Source organism: Atractosteus spatula, chromosome 9 (genome assembly GCF_055471065.1).
Source record: "Atractosteus spatula isolate fAtrSpa1 chromosome 9, fAtrSpa1.hap1, whole genome shotgun sequence".
NCBI lineage: Eukaryota > Metazoa > Chordata > Actinopteri > Semionotiformes > Lepisosteidae > Atractosteus > Atractosteus spatula.
The window spans coordinates 26228655-26250348 of NC_142714.1; the positions used below are offsets into that span (position 1 = coordinate 26228655).

Consider the following 21694-nt stretch of genomic DNA (forward strand, 5'->3'; position numbering starts at 1 on the left):
CTGTGATTCCTATACAGTTCCCCCAGTACAGACATAAATACCCCCGAATTAAAGCTGACATTCTGCACTTTAGCCTTATCTTCATTGTTTTATTTCAAATCCAATGTGCTGGAGTACAGACCCAAAACAGCAAAAATTGTGTTGCGGTCCAAATACTTATGAACTGCACTGTATATATATTTATAATCTCTGTCCGCTACAGTTTATATCTTGTCAACTGTCTTTCACAGTGCCTGAGTTGAGAATGTTGGTTTTCTTGATATGGAAAGCTATGTCTTGCTGCTAAAGACAATGAGGTTATGGACTGCTGTAATTATAGCTGTCTCTGTTGATGATACTTTGAACAAGCTGTCAGAGCTCCCTAAGGGACCAGTTTTCACGCAGCAATACAGGCCAGAAAACTCTTGACAGACCTTTTTCTGCTGTAAGAACAAAGAAATGAATAGCAGAGCCTCTTCAGTCATAATTCTAATAAAGTGTATCTTTGCTTGAGATAAAATTCTCTCTTTTTAATTTAATGCTTTTAATTTGCATGATTCTTCCATATTGCATTTGTTTAGAGGGCAGTGATAGTTGGAATAGAGGTTAAAGGATTTTCGTTTTTTAGATTTTATCATATGAAACAGAAAAATTCTTTCAAAGAAAAAAAAACTAAGATGTGACAGAGTGTTCATTCAGGAACATGCAGGCCAAGTGTTTCTGATGAAGCAGCTGTTGAGAAAGATGAATGATGGAAAAAAAAGAAAAGCAGGACTATATGTTGAATTGACTGCAGATGGAAAGAGAACAAAAGAGAAACAAAATGCAAAATGAGTCTATCCCCTTGTAGTATAAGTGAATTAAGATGTTCATCTTTTCTTTCAGGTGAAGCAAATGACAAAGATGTCCAGGTAGTGGAGCTGCCCATTGTGGACAGTTTGCACCCTAGACCACCTTACCTGCCACTGGCTATTCCCGAGGACCTTGCAGACCGGCTGGACCGTCTTCATGGTGACCCCTCAGTGTGGTGGGTCTCCCAGTTTGTGAAGTACCTCATCCGTCCACAGTCCTGGCTAGAGAAGGAGATTGAGGAAGCCACAAGGAAACTGGGGTTCAAGCATCCTATAATTGGGTATGTGACCTCAAAAGAGAAAAGGCTGCTTCCTGAGATACAGTGCAGATGCACATTCTACATCTACAGCATTGTATAGCAAATTGTTACTGTTAGTAAATAGATTTTTAGTTCAATATGTGCTTGTGTCTTGAATGAAGGTACTGTGCAATGTGCATGCACATTGTAGCTTAGCACAGGATGTTTTAGGGGCAGCATAGCATACTAAGTTAGTTTCTAGTTTTATAATCAATAATTTGTGGGTTCAAGTCCCTGCTACAAACATGCTGTTTTATATTGAGCTAAGCACTTTATTCCAGTTGCTCCAATCCAACCAGTTGTAGAACCGGGGGGGTCATGTGCTTTGTCAACTGCTTAATGCCACAGAAACCAGAATTAATTCTAGTCTGATGATCTGATCAGTAGTAGGACCAGTTTTTTTTGTTATCATTGGTTATTTCTGCCTCAACAATTTAAGATTTTCTACTCTTCAAACTTATGGTACTGTGCAAGAACATGTTTAGTGAAGTAAATTTCACAACATTCTACAGAGAAAGCTGTTAAAGCCATTTCCTGCTTGAGTTAGTTAATTGAACTATGAAATGTATTACTCATTTCAAAGATATACTGGTAATACAGATCAGGTAGAATTTGCTTTCCAAAAGAATGGCTGAATTTTGGTAATGCATAATCTTTTTCATTAAAGAATTGATCAAAAGTGCACTGATATAAAACTGACACATACATATTGCAAATGATACTTAAATTCCTTCAAACTGCAAAAATATATCTTATTAAAATAGGCTTTGCCTATAAATGTAACTGGTAATGAAGTCATAAAATACTTTCCACAATGAAAGACAAGATGTAGAAAAAAAAACTTAGAGAAATTAACAAGGTCACTTAGCAGTGAAAGGAGTAAAGTTAAATAAATTCTCCTGTGAGAAGTAAGCTGTGAGTCTGCTTCTTTTTCCAGTTCTAAGAAACTTCAATTTAATATAATTTTCAGAGCAAATAATTTTTTGTTGCTCCAGTAACAACATTCTGAATCCAGAATATCCAATATTTGCCTTGGGTGATAACATATTTTTATTTAACCTTACATTATACTGTATGTGTATCTTAGAAATACTTAAGATAAACATAAGTGTAATTAAAATCTAAAGACGTGAAGGGGCTCCGTGGCAGTTCAACGATGCATGCCAAGCTCTTGCTCCAAGAAATCACTGGCTCAAGACAGGACCACATAGCTGATTGTGACCAGGATCCCCATGGCAGAGGCACACAACTGGTAGACTACCACTCAAGTAGAATAAACATAAGTGACCTCTCAGCTTTTGTACAGATGCAGCCATTCAAAATTCACGGTAAAACCCTGTGCTACATGAAATTATATGCAGTTTAGTGCGTTATTACATAAACATATTATGTAAACTGTGTAAGGCTGGAATTGGTAGTTTAAATAAAAAATTTCAACCAGTATTCCACTTTCTTCATAAACATTTAAAGCATCAAAGTCTTTCATTCTGTGGTTATTTTGGAAAGGTTTTTACGTGCTCCTTCTGACTACATTAAGTTTATATACTTCATAAAAAGTTATAAAGGTTTAACCTTTTCTATGAATATTTGCACTATTAATCGCAGTTAAAAAACATACTTTTTAGAATGTTGTTTCACTATGTTTCACTGTGTAAAATCCCATATAAATATTCAATACTAAGCGCATTAAAATGTGCACAGTAAAGAGATTAAATTATTAAATCTTTTCACTACCGATCAATGCACCACGAGTGCCCCTGTCGGTCATTTTGGCCAGCCAATCACGTACTGCTGTACGTCGCGGTGGCTCGTGTGTAGATGCGTGCGGTACAGGTTTGTACAGCAAACTTTGAATGGCTGCATCTGTATATCATGCTTCAGAATAAGGTAAAAACATGGGATATACAGTATATATATATATTTTTTGCTGGTTTTTGCTTCTGCGGTCTTGTTTTGCTGGCTTATTGATTACCTTATCGATGCATATTGGAAGTTTGGAAGTGCATCATCAGATAAAAAGTGACTTTGTGAATCGTCTTGGCTTTTTTAAAAAAAAAAGTTTTTTTAAAGCTCCGGTTGTTCTTTTTCGATTGATAACATGGTTTTGTGGTTTTGTTGGTAAAGAACGATTAAAAATTACAAAGGAATCAAAGGTAGATATTGATTTACACCGTGGACGTTTACGACCACGCTAAGGATAGCACATGTGTGACTATATGAAAGTTTTTCTACAGTTTCTAAAAACGGTTTTGTGAAGCCCTAGTTGAACACTTTTCAATTGATAAAAGGTTTTCTGTAAAGGTTTTGTGGTTTTGGTGATGTAAAATAATGAAGTGAGACATTCTCAGAGTAGAATAGGTGAAACTTTCAATGAAAGACCGTCCCTCTTCCCCCCACGGACAGACAGTCAAATGTTTTCACTGCCTATTATTTAAGGCTGTGGTCCCTGCTAGCTATTCAGAGGTAAAGGAGGTGATTTCACCGCACTGGCAAGCATGCTTATTACTTATTAGATACTCGATTCCATATTATATTCCCTGTTAATCAAATTCTAAAAGTATGCTTTTGTTTATGCCAGTAACGAGCGAATTCGCAGAAAAGGTTAAGACATTATTATTTTTCACAAAGTATATAAACTTAATATGGTCAGAAGGCGCATGTAAAAACGTTTCCAAAATAACCACATGTAAGACTTTGATGCTTAAAATGTTTATGCATTATGCATTACCCATGTAGGCAACAATTTGCAGGTATTATGTCAGCAGATCCATTACACAGCACATCCAGTGTGTCTCACAAAGGAAGACAGTTTGTCACACTGCAGACCAGCAACGTCTCACAGCCTGCAGCTGCCCAGGAAGAAAAAAAGCATTCCTACGAGGAATCAAAGCTGTCCCATGGATCAAAGATGTGGTCGGGTTGGCTTTCTGTCCATCCTTTTATCCCCACTAAGCATGCACTCAATAATTCCTGACTGCCACTGAAGAGGCGTTCCATCTTTCATCTTTCACTGGCAATACTGTTCTGATCGCACTCCTCACTGGACATGCTAGCACACCCTTTTCAGTTAGCGGATCCCTGAACTAGTCTAAGCCTTGGACAGTGAGTACTTGCTCAGTGTCGTCAATCCCAGTCAGCAGCCAGCCACTTCCACAGTTGGAAGCCAACTTCTGCCCTGACTATAGCAGACGCTATCCTAGTCAGCAGCAAGTCTTTACTGGCTGCCCGAGTGAGCAATCAGTCTCTGCTGTGACCATAACAGCTGCTACTCCAGTCAGCAACCTACCTCTGCAGCAACTGTTTCAGCATCTAACAGTGGGTACCTGGTGTCTGGTGTGGCTTCTAAAGCCTTACTGATCTGCTATAAGGTTGCAGCCAATCTGGATCACTTTTCCTCACTCCTAATGTGTTCCCAGTAAACCACCCCAATGACGAATGCTCTGTCCTGTTTGGCTCAAGATGCAGGCTCTCCAGTTTCTGCGCTAGCCTGTTGCAACTTCCACAGCTACTCTGGTCCCCTGCAAGCCAGTCTCTGCTTCAGCCCACACAGACAGTTCCAGCCTGTACCAGATGGCAGCCAAACACTGCTGCAACTTTTGTAGTTATTCCACTCCACTAGAAGCAGGCAGCCACTTACTGTACTTTTTGGACTGGTCTTCCTGCAGTCCGCCCTGCACTCTACGTTTGGGCTGCTCTCTGGCATGTGCCCTGACCAGTCTGGCTCCTGGCACACTCCTGGGCAACCACCCATAAGAAGTGTACTACTGCTACTGATATTATTACTGACAATAAATGTTATCGACACTATATTGCCATTACAAACATGTATTCCATATGGCATATACATAAGCTTTTAGCGTAAGCTAAAAGTTTAGCTTTGTCATTAATGTAATCACTAAGTAAAGACAGAAATATAGAAATCCCTACATTACAAACTGTATATGGCTGGTATTGGTATTTTAAAGAAAAAAATACACAACAGTATTCCACTTTCTTCCTAAACATTTTAAGCGTCAAAGTCTTACATGTGGTTATTTTGGAAACGTTTTTACCTGCTCCTTCTGACCATATTAAGTTTATATTAAGTTTAAGTTCCCATGAGCACTTTTCTTGTACGTGGGGGGAATGGGGACTGTCTTTCATTAGGTTTGCCTATTCTACTCTGAGAATGTAGAGGGGGAGGAAAAGTGCCTGCGGTCATTTAATTAGTATTAAAATTCGCACTGTGATAAATTGTTGCACTTCCACGTCTTGTAAAAACATTAATTTGCAAGACTGTGTTTAAACATATGTGTTCAAACATATGTTACATTTGAGTATCAAAAAACCAGGGTTTACTTTTTGCTGCCACATTTTTTTAGTGCCACATTAAATAAAAGCACGAAAAAAAGAGATTCACAATGCAAAGCTCTTTCAGTCTTCTGTGTAAAAAATCGGTTTGAACATCATGGGTGCTGTTTTTAGTAAGCTGCTGAGTAAAGAATAGGAATTTTCCTGCTGTCAGCACTATTGTGTATATAGTTGACCTTTGCATGAATGAAAACAGGACATAAAGAAAGGGTTTCAGAAATCAAACAAAGCTTTATTCCCGTGCTTACAGTCTGGGTAATTGTAGACTGCGCTGTTTTGCTTTCTATGGTGATATACGGGTTTTTCACATGAAGCTGTATTAAGCAGTATTTCTCGTGTTGTGAACTTGTGTACACATCGGTCCCCCAGGGTTCCAATTAGTGCGTAATTACGCATCGATGAAAAACCGGAGGTTTACAAAAAGAGAATTAGCTCACTGATAGTTTTATGTAGAGGCTGTGAAAACTTTTCACAAATAGAGGTCTTTAAAATGCGTTTGGTTTGAAGGCTTTCTGTGTTTCTCTTGCGAAGATATGGACATAAGAATATTCGTGTGTGGTCAAAAATATGCCGTAAAAACAATATAGTGAAGGCTGTGAAAACATTCACAATGTACTTTGTACACACAGCAAGTGTTTTCGTAACTCTAGGAGGTTTCATGAAAACGCTACAGGCATGCCAAAATCATTTTCAGCCTTCAAGCTAATTTTACCCCGGTCTTCACAGACTTCCTTGTTTGAACTCAACTGTGCTTCAGTAAATAATGTACAGTTTATCACCTTCTGCAATGCTTCTAGTTTAGCAGGATTTGTGCAATAAGCACATTGTTTAATAGGGATGACATTACTGACGTCTACTGTATATCACTGTACGACACAGGTTTGAGTTGGCGTGTCTGTTAATAAAACAGAGCGCCTTCCAATACATATAACTACTGCATGATTTCTTTATCCGTTTCAGCTAAATGAGGGAAATTAAATCAGTCAGAATCTCGTAGTGCCAATTGTAAAGATAACCTTTCTTCCCTCCTTTGTTTAACTTAAAGAATTTAGCGAAGAAATCCTTAATCACAATATCATCACTTAATTTATCCAGATACACAAATTCACGCCAGATCCAACAACAAGCTATAATAGTGGACTATTTTTATACATTCAGATATATGAGAACCAAACCGAAAGTAATGCTCCGATCGCGCTTTGAACCGTCTGGGTGCAACTTGCTAAAAATGCAGTGCTCACTACCACTACAAGAACAAGAGAAGTTTTTTTTTAAAAAAAGAAACAAATGTCAAAATGTTTCCAAAGTGTCCACTTGTGATACTTTAGCTGTTTAGTTACGCGATTCCATATTTATTTAGCTGTCACTTGATGTTAAATCACTACAACATTTATCTTTTTACAATAACAGCAAGTGGTGTTCTTAGTACTGTACTGTACATATTCTTGGAAAATGATAAAACGTTATAACTTTTTTATGAAGTACAGAATATAAGCTTTATGTAACGCATACGGCCGACATTGCAGGTTGTGTGAGCCGGCTTACCAGTGCGATGACTTCACTGCCCTTCCCTGTGGATAGCAGAGTACTCAGCCACTGGGGTGGGGGGAGATCTCCCTTTATCTCAGCTGGCTGATTCCCTGTTGAGTGATGCTGGAGGCCCAGGTCCGAGTCAGCAGCGGTGGGGGGCCGACCTGAGGTGGCAGCGGCGAGGGTACATACCCATGTGAACCTGAGAGCACCACATTAATAATGTTAGAACAAGTACATTAAAGCCAGAACCCATGTAAATTAGTTAAATAAGTTGAAGACTTTGATATAAAATATGTATGCATAATTAAAATATTTATGATGAAGGTGGAAGGTTGTGTACTTTTGTCCAACTGAACAATTTTGCTTTTATAAAATATACCAACTTTTTAATGTTTAATGATTAACATGCTGTAATACACAGTTTAAAATTAAAAGTCTAAAGAGTATACAACTTAAATTCTTAATTGGGTAAAGATTGTCCCTCAGCATTCAAAACCGGGTGTTTTCTGGTGACAGCTCAAATGCTGTACATGAGAGGTTTATTAGCTCCACCTGGCGGTGATTCTGGATACTATTATCATAGCTGCGGTAATATGCGGTATGACGCAAAATGATGCATTATGACACGTTGCGATGCGACTTGCCCACCGCGTTTTACCGCAGCTTACCCTGCTCATTTTGAATGGCTGCATCTGTATGTATATAGCTGGTAGTATTACTGTAATCCACTTTCTTTATAAACATGTTTTATTTTTTAATTTGACTCATTCACGCATGATTACTTTCAAAACCTTTTTTAAGCTGTTCGTCTCAGTTGTGTTTCCGAGCAGCCTGTTGGTACAGCAGGTTTGCAATAGGGGTTCTGTCTAGGTGATCTGAGTTCAATACCCTCTTCGGGCACAAGCTTTTCTTCTAACAAAGACTCTTAAAAAAATAAAATAGGAAATATTATGTACACTATATTAACATTTTAAAAAAATATATTGTAACATATTCAATGTTAAGTAATATTAATAATTAAATAAAAACGTGAATGACACAGAGCCTGAAACCTACAGATTTAAAGATAGCAATTTGTGAAAGATTTCACAGCTTTTATTTAAACAATATGTAGTACCTGGTTGCAGATTTAGAAACCTTAGTTTGAATAACGCGGATCCCAGGTGCAAGTGACTTCATAACGTGAGAAGGCATTATGCTATATTTTTATATCAGTTGAAGCCTTCTGCAGTCTCTCAAAAACATAAAAATGTCACATAATATTGTGTGGCATGATGGGCAACTGATTCTTTTAATTTTAAAGTAAATCAAAAATAAGAAAAAATTAAGTTTCTGTCTAAAACAGACATTGCATGATTTTAAAACCCATAAAAAACGGGTTTAGTTAAAAACACGAAATCCACGAAAAACGGATTTCTTGTAATCTTCCTTGTGATCAGCTTAGAATCTTTGTGTAAGCAGTATGTTTGTTTTTACTTTTTAATTAAACATTTTAAACACTTTAATTTTGTAAACGCAACACGAATTCCATACAGATACAGTACAGTCACATTCTCCTGTCTTCTCGTGGTGTGAAGCAAATTAGCAGGTGGCTGAGAAAATAGTGCATCGCCCACTGAGCTCAGTCAGAGAAGAGGTGGTGCTGTAAAGAGACCATTCTGCAGTTTGCATTGTTTATGGCACTGAGCACATCTGCATTTAAAACTTAATAATGGAATGTAAATTGTTTCTTTTAACTTGAAATCTTTTAATTATCATTACACATAGCTTTCTCACCAGTTAGTTTTATATTTGAAACCATTGCTAAACAAAGCTGGGGTTTATTGTACTTTCTAAGGACATTACACATGGAAAGATTATACATTTGAATCGTTTTTAATTTTTTTTAATACATTTTAGAAAAATTTCATCTACACAAATATTACAAACCGTTTTCCATTGTGTTTCTGAATGTTATGTCACAGTTCAATATTTTATATACATCTAAATAAAGTCAGATGGCAGGCGCATTAACTATTAGTAATACTATCAATAATTAGTATTACAATTCACACTGTGATAAATTGTTGCACTTCCACATCTTGTAAAAACATTAATTTGCAAGACTGTGTTTAAACATACGTTAAATCTGACTATCAAAAAATAAGTAAAATACAAACTTGTAAAATAAAAAATGAAGGTAAAATATCATTTAAAATTAAACCAGAGTTCACTTTTTTTCTGTCTCTCCCTATTCTCTCTCACCCGCTGCGATTCGGACACAGAATGGTTGAAAATGGGAACAGGTCAGGCAGGCAGAGTGAAGGAGGAGGGGGGAGGCGTCGTCCCACGCCTATGACTAAAATACCAAAGAGAAATGGTTTGAGCGACATACAGAGCTGAAAACGTTTGTTGCCTTCTTCTCCACTTTAAAGGTACACTTCTTGTGGAAGAATTTTCAACTAGAATGTTTGTCCACCAGCTAACACACAGAAGCAAACTGAATAAAAAATGTACTTGCAAGAATAGAGATTACAAACATTAAAAAAACATACTTGCTTTATACTGTTATACTGTACCATGTATTAAAACTAACATTCTATGGGCACTACACTGTGAGTGACACTGCCCCCTAAACCTCTTTCCCACAGCTTTCATGGGGGCAAAGTCACGTAGCTGATTCACAGCTGGATACAATTTTATCTACCTTCGTGAAAGCAAATATTTGTCAACATATTTACATAAACTATCCATTTCCGTAATCTCACTTTGTTAATCTCACTGTATGCCCCGGTGCTCACTCAATGTTCACACTCTAAATAAAATAAAAACAACAGTTTTCCGCATTATCACCTCGCACCAAGGGGTAAGAAAAAGTGCCGGCAGTCGTTTAATTATTTCACTCTCCATCACTCTGCCCAACCCCCCTGGACAGACAAAGTTGATTAAAACGCATTCAAAAGGGTGTGGTGTGTTCACACAAACGCTGCTTAAGAGCTGCTTGTAAGAGCAAGGTGACTTTCTGCTCAATTAAATAAAGCTACAGTACAGACAGATTTTAAATTCTTCAAGCAAAATTAGCTGTTTGTCAAAATCACCTACTTTGGAAGTAGTACACTACTTCTCAGAAGGTACCTTTTGTCTCTCATGCAAAATCAACAAAGGTTTATTTTTTATAATTCTGAAATTTGAACGATATGCCTCAGGGACTCATTATAGTATTTTAGCGAATACGGTTCGCACAGAAAAATCAAAATAACGCCTCCCCTCTCAGCCAGGTCTTGCCTCCCGCTGTTCCAAAGCCATATGGTTTCAAAGTATGTGTGAAATACCTTTTCTTACTCCAGTTATTAATCCAATCTATTTTTACTCATACAGCTAAGTAAGAAATATAGCCAAAAGGATTGCTGCAAAGGTTAAATTCCGAGCTGAAAAGACAAATCATCTAGCTTCTCTAGCTCTTCAGTTTACAACTCGTCCATGGTCATTCATAATTAATATTGTAACGAACGGCAGGCATACAGATGGTACAAGCCGGTTGCAGCGCGGTAACAGTACAGCCCTCTACTCTCCTGCGCATAACACGGATGTTGGCTGCATAGGCTGAAGAAGGTCTTCTGAAGCTTAGCTGGCAAAACCTCTGTTGAGCGAGGCAGGAGACCCAGGTTCGAGCCGACATGGTGAAGGATGAACTAGGACAGGAGCAGTGAGAGCGCAAGCCCAAGAACCCGAATTTGTTACAATATTATTAATAATATATTCCGTATTGCATTTAAATTGGAATGTTTTTACAAATATAAGAAGATGCAGTACGCAGCGTGTAAATATAACCCTTTTCCCTCCTTTAAATTCCGTGAAGAAATCCAAAATCATGAAATCATCATTTATAATAATTCATCCAGATACACACACTCAACAACAAGCTTTAATATTGGACTACTTTTATATATTCAGCTGTGTAAGAAACAAAGTAATTCTCTGATTGAACTTTGAACCACCTGGGTACAGCATACTACATTGCCTATTACCACTATAAGGACAATAATATATAGTTTTTTAAAAATGAACATCAAATGTTTCCAAAATGTCCCCTTGGGATATTTTAGCTACTTAGTTACACGACTCCATATAAATATTACTATCAAAAGGTATTAAATCAGTACAACTGAAATTCAAGTATTTTTAAACCTTTAATTAAAAAGTAAAAATCTTACAGCTTTCACAAAGATTCTAAGCTGATCATGAGGAAAAAAAATCATCCAGTTTTTTACAGCTTTTAAAGTCATGCAATGTTTGATTTAGGCAGAAACACATCATTGTATCTTATTTTTTATTTGTTTTTTTTATTTTTTAATTGTTTGCCCTTCGTGTTGATAAGCTGTTCCCCGATTACTGGCAATTGTAAAAAATAATCCTTCCCCCCTCCCTCATTTAAGATTTCTGTGAAGAAATCCTTAAACACAAAACCATCACATATAATAATTCATCAATCCGGCTCCCTGTTGAACGTTGCTGACGGACCAGGTTTAATTCCAGGTGGTGTACTACAGTATATAGTACAGTTTAAACTTTTTTTAACAATTCCAAATTAAATTGTTGGCTGATTACTGGCTGCTGACATTTGGATTAAGACAAAATATAGATTTTCTCAATTTGGATGTTAAACTGAAAGAGTCACATCATGTTCATATTAAGATATAATAGTGGACTATTTTTATGCATTCGGCAATATGAGAAACAAACCGAAAGTAATGCTCCAGTCACGCTTTGAACCACCTGGGTGCAGCTCCCTACATTACAGTGCTCATTACCACTACAAGTACAATAGAAGTTTTTTTTTTAAAGAAGCCGTCCACTTGTGATACTTTAGCTGCTTAGTTACATGATTCCATATTAATATAACTATCAAATGATGTTAAATCACTACAACATTTATCTTTTTACAATAACAGCAAGTGGTGTTCTTACTACGTATTCTTAGAAAAGGATAAATTATATAACTTTTTATGAAGTACAGAATATAAGCTTAATAATGTTAGAACAAGCATGTTAAAAAAACAGAACCCACTGTAAGTTACCAAGTTAAAGACTTTGATGCATTAAATATTCATGCATAATTAAATTATTTATAATGAAGGTGGAAGGTTGTGTACTTTTCTCCAACTGAGCAATCTTGCTTTTATAAAATATACTGCCTTTTTAATGTTGAATTATTAAAATGCTGTAATACACAGTTTAAAATTCTAAACCAGGTGTTTTCTGGCGACAGCTCAAATGCTGTACATGAGACGTTAAGCTTTATTAGCTCCACCTGGCAGTTTTACAAGGTGCTTCCAGATACTATTATCCTATTTCAATAAAAATGCGGTAGGATGTGTTATATTGCACTAAGTCCACCGCGTTTTAACGCAGCATACCTTGGTCATTTTGAATGGCTGGATCTGTATAGATGCAGAGATAGTTAATTAGTTATTATTAAGTAGTTATACTATAACAGTGTCAGGGAACAAGTTATTTCAAGACATGTGTAAGGTGAAGTGAATGGAGTAACTCCTGTTGCTGGTTCAGGCTGAAGTTTTGTTCTTTTTAGTTGTTCTTTTTCAAAAAAAGTAGGCAAAGTGGGTGACAAGATTAGGGAGGAATGTTGATATTATACCACCCTGGTTGATTTGTCCTCAGCCCCAGTTTAGAGATTCCTCCTACAGTTACATTCATCTTTGGAATATAAGCAGTGAAAAGGCTTGACTATCAGGTGGTTAATGTTTGTAAGACTTCCACCCCATTCAACTGGTTAAGTGGGATGTGCCACAGATGGAAACGTTTCCCTCAATACTTTAGATGTGCATTTCTCATTAAAAGGGACACAAATAGAAAGTAGTATAATCTGTACAGGTGAGCATTGAAACATTAAATAAAGCAGTAATTACTTCACTTAATTCAGAAATTGTGTACCATGTTCTGAACAAGATTTAACAGCTTGGCTCGCTACTCAGAATCGATTTGGGACATTGAGAAAAATCAGATTTGATAAATACATACCTCCCGCAGGATTACTTGTCATACTTTTCAATCAATTGTCCTCTTCATAGACCTGGAACATAACTTTTCTAAACACTTTTATAAGAACGTCCAAAGCATCTTAATCTTTATGAATTCCTGATGTGTGCAAGATGTACCCCCACCTATTCATTCCCTTTGCAGGCATGTGAATTTGTAACAAAATCCATGCATTTCATAAGCCTCTAGCCTGACCCTGCTATTCTGAGTGCCCAGCTCTCACATCCTTGTGTTGCCTTTGACCAGAGATTTTCAGTTGCCTCAGTGTTTTTGCACCTCTCTTCTTTTAGACCTTCACTATTTTTTCACTCCAGTTCGTGCTACTGCTGATCTACCCCATACTTCTGCATTGTACTGGGAGTTTTTAAAGCCTCCATTTAAAATGAAAACATATATTGTTTTTAAAATCTATATTGTGTTTTTCAACATATGTGCAATTCACATTTTTGTTGCCTTCAAAAAAGGGGGAGCAATTTTTACTCTGGAGGATATGCTTTGAAATAACTGTGGAAACATTTACAATGTGTAAGATAGGAAAATATAGATAGGGCAGCCAGGTTTTGACTTCCATTTGTATAAAATTGCTGGCATTTAAATCTCTTGTGCTGACAAAACAAATCAATTAACAGCAAAATGGACTACAAATGAGCCTCTGTTGAATTCACTTAGAAAAAAGTGGCATTCTGAGAGATCACATTGCTCCTGCAGGTTTGTCACTGGTTTAATGTTTAAAAAGATTAATTTTTAATGCAAGTGCTTAGTCTTCTCAGTTCTTTTTTGTTGTTGTTGTTATTTGCAAAGTTAACAATAGGTGATGCTTGCTGTAAGAATGTTAAGAAAAAACAGTGAAGTGGAAAAAAGCTAGTCTTTTTTCCATCCTGTCTGGAGTTACAGTGTAAGGTGAAGAACCCTTAGTACAACAGTAGTTGTGTTGTTATTATACTCATAGCCTATACTTTATGTTCCAATTAAATCAAGGAAATGACTTAAGTTGTCAAGATTTATTATTTAAATATTATACATAATATTTAAAAGATGAGAAAAAGCCCAGCCTAATGTATTGGAGAGAAACTTAACCTTAAATATAACATGTTCCTTTCTGTATGATTAAGAACATTCATGGCCCTACCTGGGAAAGTGCACACTGCTAACAATAGGGCCAGCACTGCAAGCACACTTTATGATGGGCCTGGCCTCACTCATTACTCATCTCAATTGCACTCAGCCTCAGACCCTGGATCTGAACCTCAAAGCAGCTGTAGTACTCAGACCAACCTTCAGCGTAGACTTTTACCAGATAAACTATACACTGTACTTATCTGTGTATTCTTCCATAATACAGTAACCAATACTACTGGAAACTTCTCAAGATTAAATATCCCTTTTCAGCAATTTAACACCTCTTTCGACTCTGTTCATTTTTTAGCTCTAAATACATCATGCCAGTTCATGGGAGCAATAGGAAAAAATAATTTCAGAACTAAAATGTTGCACACGGTTGTGAATGCATACAAATATTTTGTTCATTATGATTTATATGAAAATTGATCATTAAAATAAATCATTAAATCATTTCATACAAACCTAGGATAATGATCTGAATTTATCTGAATGATGTTAAATTAGGTTCTCTTTTTTTTAATAACTTGAGTTAAGGCTCTGTGCCACTTTTTCTAAATGACCTATTCTTGATTCCATTATCTGTTGTGCTTATAGAAGGACTTAACCAGTGTCTTTGCTACCAAGGAAAATAATGTCATGATATTTTCTTTTTGTTTAATGTTTGGTGCTGACAATCTGATTAGTAGATATGACAGTCCAAGTGCACACAGTCTTGCATTGGTGGTGGTGGAACACAGCTTTTATCTTAGGGACTAGCAGGGAGCCAGTGTTGTTGTAGCCATTAAGAGAAATCACTCTTAGCCTCATGCTTGCTCCTGCCTGAGCATGCTCTTAACTTGAAGTTTGTGGTCTCCTCCCTCAGGGTCCATGTACGGAGGACTGACAAGGTAGGGACAGAGGCAGCCTTCCACCCCATTGAGGAGTACATGGTTCATGTGGAGGAGCACTTCCAGAGTCTGGCCCTGAGGACCCACGTTGACAAGAAGCGCGTCTACCTAGCAACTGATGATCCTTCCTTATTGCAGGAAGCAAAAGCAAAGTAAGTTAGTAAGAAAAAAATAACATTGAATAATTTCCCATTGAATCTTATGATTGATCTAATTGGGAAGTTGATTCATATATAATCACTGGACATACCAGTGATTTTGAATTGCAGGAAGCTGTATGTGAAAAGGGTTCTGGATGATAATATACTGTAGATTCATCTTTATCCTAAAGACAATGCAGGGAACCATTAAGAATGCTTACACAGCTACCTACTTGAACTTTTTGACTGTGTCTGTAACCTTCACAATATCTGTTTAATTCAATTGGAGGGTCACAATAAGAAACTAACAAGTAATTAATTTGGGATGGGGAATAGAAAACAATTATTACAACAAAGAGTTGTAGGTGCCTGGAAGAAGCATTCCAGCTAGATTGCTGAGGCCAAAACTGTTGGTTCCTAAAACAAGCAGGTGGATGATTTTTTCTTTATTTCCTTTGTGAATCAAACTGACTGAATGGCTTTTTTGATCCATGGAATGTCCTTATGTTCTTATTACTTTTGTTTGTATCACCAAGATCTGGATTACATCAAAATATCAGCTCATCCTATCCAGCTACAAATTATAATCCAGTAATTACTTCATAGAAGGGATTTTGTAATTAAGGAGAAGTCGGCATCAGTTGTCAGGTTTTTGATTTGTGATTATGCAGATGGTTGAAGCTTTAACTGAATTCATAAGAGATAATTATAAGAAATTACAACACAGTATAGAACAGAAGAAATTAAATGGAAACAATTAGACAAAGTCAACCTCTGGGCTCCCCACAATGGTATTTTTTAAGTTTTTAAGTTTAGTCTTCGGGAAAGTGCTCTTTCTTCATGGGTTATGTAGGTTAGTAGTAGTATTATTTTCCAGGACTATAAAGAATCTAGTGAAAGGACATACTGTATCAGTACTGATCCTCGGTATCAGTAGTTTTGTCTTTTAACTAAGTATAAACTGAGTAAGTCATATGTGTTAAAAATAAATGACATTGTAAAATGCTTAACCTCTCTGAAGTAAGGGGCAACAAACAGAGTTGTTCAAGTTTGATTTTTAAACTATTCCTGTTGTGTGTTTTAGGTACCAAGATTATGAGTTCATAAGTGACAATTCCATATCTTGGTCTGCGGGCCTGCACAATCGCTACACAGAGAATTCACTGCGGGGTGTCATCCTTGATATTCACTTCCTCTCCCAGACAGACTTTTTGGTCTGTACTTTCTCATCACAGGTCAGTGTCTCCAAACCGGATGAAATTCCTCAATATGTCAGATGTGCTTTGAAGACAGTCATCATCATTCTGCATTCTAGTCTACCATATATAATGCCATTTATTACTTATACCATATATAAGTTTTCTTATAAACCACAAGTTTTGAAAATATTGAGGAATAGGTGTGTGATCATAGGAATGTGTATCTATAAACCAGCTAACTTAATAAGGAAGCTCGAAATATAGTTATTTCAACAGGTATTTTTCAGCACTGATATGTTTGTGAAATAAAAAATAAAAGGCGTTGAGCATTCCTCTGAAAACCATTTCACCAAGTGTACTCCACACAATCTTTTTAGCTACACGTACTTTAACACATGGCACATACAGTATGCCAAATCTCAAGACTGTAATTGGAAACATCTTCCACATAATCCATGTTGCCAGGCCACTTCAGATTTATTGGAAAATCTTACATAGCAGTAATCTTAAAAGGTATTACTGTAAATGACATTTTTGATAACCCCCATGTTTTTCTGATTAATTGATATTGCTTCGTTTTACATTTCGTGTTGTTTCAGGGCATATTTCATCTGATAAATACCTCTATTTTTTACTTCTTTTACTTGTCAAAAAATCGAAAAACTTGTTTTTAATGTTAATTTGTGGAAACATGGTTAATATACCAGTTGTAGAGAAGTAATAGATGTCACTCATTAGAGAATAATGTATAATCTACTAGTTTTTGAATAACATTCTTAAATCAATTTCATTGGAATAATTGGAAAATTTGAAAGTTGAAAGTTTTTGATGGGAACGCAGATTGTCAGGTGCCTAAAATTCAACCAAGAATTTTAATGGGTTATTTAATTAAGATGTTTACAGATTGAAGCTACATTTCCTTTCATCAAGTCATGTGGGTTCAAACTGTTAGCTTCTTTTTGTACTAATAATCTGAAGTGAAGATTTAATGATAAGGCAAAAGAGCTACCACTCATCACAAATTTCACTTGATAGGTGAGTTCTATGATACGATTATACTAAGCAAAATGTTTACTGTTATTTGCTGCAGTTATAAAAAAATCTTTATTAAAGTTAAAAAAAGAGCAAAATTTTGATCCAAGACAAAAGTTCTGAAAAAGAGTGTATCAGTTTCCCAGTTTCTCTGGAATAATTAGAAAAAAAAGCTCTTATGCACAGTTTTATGAAGATTAATTACAGTACCTTGCAAAAGTATTCATCCCCTTGGACTTTTTCACATTTTATTGTGTTATAGCATGGAACCATGATGTATTTAACTGAGAATTTTTGCCTCTCATCAATACAAAGTACTTTATAATGTCAAAATGAAAACAAATCCAGACATTTTACTAAATTAATTAAAAATAAAAAACAGAAAATAATTGAATGCATAAGTATTCACCCCCTTGGTTTGACACACCTAAATTACCTCTGAAGTAACCAACTCTCTTCTCCAACTCTCATAATTACTCGACTGGAGTTGACCTGTGTGCAGTTGAGGTGTTTCACATGATTTCAGAATAAATACACCTGTGTCTGGAAGCTTCCCCACTTAGTGCATTTCCAAAGAAACACTACACCATGAAGAACAAGGAACATTCCAAGCAGATCCAAGACAAGGTTCTTGAAAAATACCAGCCAGGACAAGGATATGAGAAAATTTCCAAGGTACTGAATATACCTTGAAGCACAGTGAAGTCCATCATTAAAAAGGTGAGAAAATATGGAGCAACTGTGAATCTGCCCAGAACTGGCCATCTTCCAAAACTGAGTGTCCACGCAAGAAGAGCCGTAGTAAGGGAGGCCACTCTTAAGGAGTTACAGTCCTCCATGACAGAGATGGGAGAAACTGTATATGAGACAACACTAGCACGTACATTTCATAAATCTGGCTTGTACAGAAGGGTGGCAAGAAGAAAGCCTTTGCTGAAAAAAACTCATATCACATCTCAGCTGAAGTTTCCCCAAAGCCATGTAAGAGACTCAACAATTCGGAGGAAGATTCTATGGTCTGATGAGACCAAAATTGAACTTTATGTTTGGTGCAAACCTAACACAGCAGATCACACTGAGAACACCATCCCTACAGTGAAGCATGGTGGTGGCAGAATCATGCTTTGGTGATGCTTCTCTGCAGCAGAGACTCATAAAGGAAAACTCATACAGATAGAAGTAAAAATGGTACAGAAAGTGCAGAAAAATCCTGAAGACAAACGTGCTGCAATCCGCGAGAGCACTGGGACAATTTATCTTCCAACAGGACAATGACCCAAAACATACAGCAAAAGCCACACTGGAATGGTTGAAAACCAAAAAGGTTAATGTCCTGGAGTGGCCCAGTCAAAGGCCAGACCTCAATCCAATTGAGCATATGTGGAATGACTTAAAAATGCTGTTCACAAACAATCCCCATCCAACTTGATGGAGCTTGAGCAATTTTGCCAAGAAGAATGGGCAAATATTCCAGTGTCAAGATGCTGACAGAGACCTACCCAAAGAGACTCACAGCTGTAATTGATGCCAAAGGTGTTTCTACCAAGTATTAACTCTGTGGGGGTGAATACAATTAAATTATTTTCTGTTTTTTATTTTTAACTTATTTAGTAAAATGTCTGGATTTTTTTTTCACTTTGACATTATAGAGTACTTTGTGTTGATGAGTGGCAAAAATTCTCAGTCAAATACATCATGGTTCCATGCTATAACACAATAAAATGTGAAAAAGTCCAAGAGGGGTGAAAAATTTTGCAAGGCACTGTACCTCATTTAGCTCAGTCAAATAATGAGTCTCTGCTTTCCTAATGCAAGAAATTGTATATGGCTAATAAAGTGAACTTATCTTATCTATCCTGTTCGTTTTTTCCATATGTTCCTGTGTTGTATCTGTGCTTTCTGATTGTGTTGTCATTCATAGGTTTGTCGAGTGGCCTATGAGATAATGCAAACCCTCCACCCTGATGCCTCATCATATTTCCATTCACTGGATGACATCTACTACTTTGGAGGACAGAACGCTCACAACCAGATAGCCATATACCCTCATCACCCACGGACTGGAGAAGAGATCCCCCTTGAGCCAGGTGATGTCATAGGGGTAGCTGGGAACCACTGGGATGGTTATTCTAAAGGGATCAACAGGAAGATTGGCCGAACAGGGCTATATCCATCTTACAAAGTGAAGGAAAAGATAGAGACAGTGAAGTACCCAACGTACCCTGAAGCCGACAAGCAGATGCATCACTGAACTGATGGAGAGTGTTACTGGGTTTTTCCTTAATGCACACTCATCTCAGCTTGGCATTCACTAGGAAAGGGTACCTGCTTTCGGTTGTAAAAAATAAAAAAAATCTACTGTTACATGAAGGGATTGTGATCACCACTGTTTCTAATCAGGAACTGGACTAATGGTTGACACTTAAGACAATTCAGAAGTACCATCTGCAGAATGGGTTGTTGTTGTTTTTTTTAAGGAACACCTTATCCCTCCCTGTTTTCATTGAATGTATCCTACCCAGGAACCAACCAATCTCTTTTTACTAGATAGACCTCACCCCCACCCCAGCACCACAGCTTATTCATTGGGTCCGATCATTTGCTATTAATTTACAATCCTTGAAATTTCACACTGCCATTTTGTGCTTTTAATGAGTGATATGAACATTTTTAGTTGTTGTGTGTGTCTGAATACGGTGCCTAAAATAATTAAAATTCAATGTTTTTTTTTTTTTAATTGCGCTGTTGTGCTCAGTATTGAAACCGAAGTGAAATTTGATCCTTAACTGTAAGATGCTTCTTGCATTGAGAACTGTGCCTCAACTGCAAGGCACAGAGAAGTCTGAACTCCATGAATGGTTCATTTGTTTGTTTGTTTGTTTGTTTGTTTTTAAACCTTTAACCTTATTGAGTTTTAATAAAGAAAAAAGGTCAATTGAAATTATCATTGTCATTACAAATTTTGGTAGCTCATGAAGAGATTTTCATACTTTTAAGTTTATGGGCATTGTCTTTGATAAAGGAACAAATAAATCTGAATAAGCCATTTAGTGTGTTCATTTCTGATTCTTCTTTTAGATCTTTAGATTAAGCTGGACCACATTATTCCAATATTATTAATCATGACAGGGCTTCTAGGTATGCTTTTATAAAATTTGCAACACAAGAAGTGTGTTAAAAGTCAAAGTCACACACTTAAATTTTAAGTGATATTTAGAAATACAGTATATAGAGATTTTTTTAAAAAACAATTGTTCAGACATGTTTACACATGTACTTGGTTTGAAGACTGAGCAGTTTGGGATGTGGGACGACAGCTGCCTGGCTGGAATATGACAGCTTGGATGTTGGAACACTCCCACTTGGCGGGCAAAGCAGAGAGATGAATGCAAGTGGAAGGATGGAGGTTTGTATGACAGAAAATGAATACTGAAAAGGGGGTATTCAGATGCCTTCAAACATCACCGAGCTGACACAGCTTTGTCAGGAGGAGTGGGCCAGAATTCCTCCCAAATGATGTGAGAGACCGATAAACTCTTACAGGAAACGTTTACTTTAAAGTTATTGCTGCTGAAGGGGGTTGCACGTTACTGAATCACGGGGTGCACTTACTTTTTCACTCAAGGCTTCTGAATGTTGCCTGATTTTTTTATTTAATGAAGAAAATGTGTTTATTTGTCACACAAGGTTAGATTTATCTACTGGACTATGTGAAGGTCAAATATGTATTAATACTGTATATAAAACCATAGAATCGTAAGAGAGTGTACTGTATTTTATTTTTCACATCAATGTGTTTCTTGTACAGTATTGCAATAGCAATCCATTCAAACCATTTAGTTGCAGACTGCAAATTGTTACAGGCATCTCAAATTTAGAGAGAGAGGACCAAAATAAAAGATTAAGTTTACAATAACAAAAAACTCCCTGCAGAGCCTGGTATTTCAGCTGCAACTGGTTTTCCTAATCCTAATTTACTGCCATATTTGAGTCAACTAGTAAGAAACTGTTCTAAAGAAAGAGTGCTTATTGTAATATTTGAATTTAGCCCACTTGCTTTTAGGAACAAAGGGAGTTGAAGCCTCCCTATGAGAAACCAAAGACAACACACTGGGATAGAGTAGTCTATATGCATATATTTATACCCTACGTAGGGAAATGGAGGGAAATGGAGGAAATTGGGTGTTGTCTTCTGCTTGAAATTCCATTATGAATTAACTGCTATAAACCAAGGAGTCATTGAGTAAGACATACAGTGATGAGAAT

The 21694-nt window shown here is 36.7% G+C and overlaps 1 protein-coding gene across 9 annotated transcripts in view; it reads left to right on the forward strand.

The window, feature by feature from the left end:
• fut8a (fucosyltransferase 8a (alpha (1,6) fucosyltransferase)) overlaps positions 1 to 20474 on the forward strand; it is a 401280-nt gene extending 380806 nt beyond the window's left edge. For all 9 annotated transcript variants that reach the window (XM_088924800.1, XM_088924806.1, XM_088924802.1 and 6 more), the window contains 4 exons: positions 865 to 1111; positions 15033 to 15209; positions 16282 to 16432; positions 19350 to 20474. In XM_088924800.1, coding sequence (XP_088780926.1) covers positions 865 to 1111; positions 15033 to 15209; positions 16282 to 16432; positions 19350 to 19679 — 905 coding nt within the window. In that variant the 3' untranslated portion in view covers positions 19680 to 20474. The remainder of the gene's footprint in view (positions 1 to 864; positions 1112 to 15032; positions 15210 to 16281; positions 16433 to 19349) is intronic.
• Positions 20475 to 21694: the final 1220 nt, after the last annotated feature.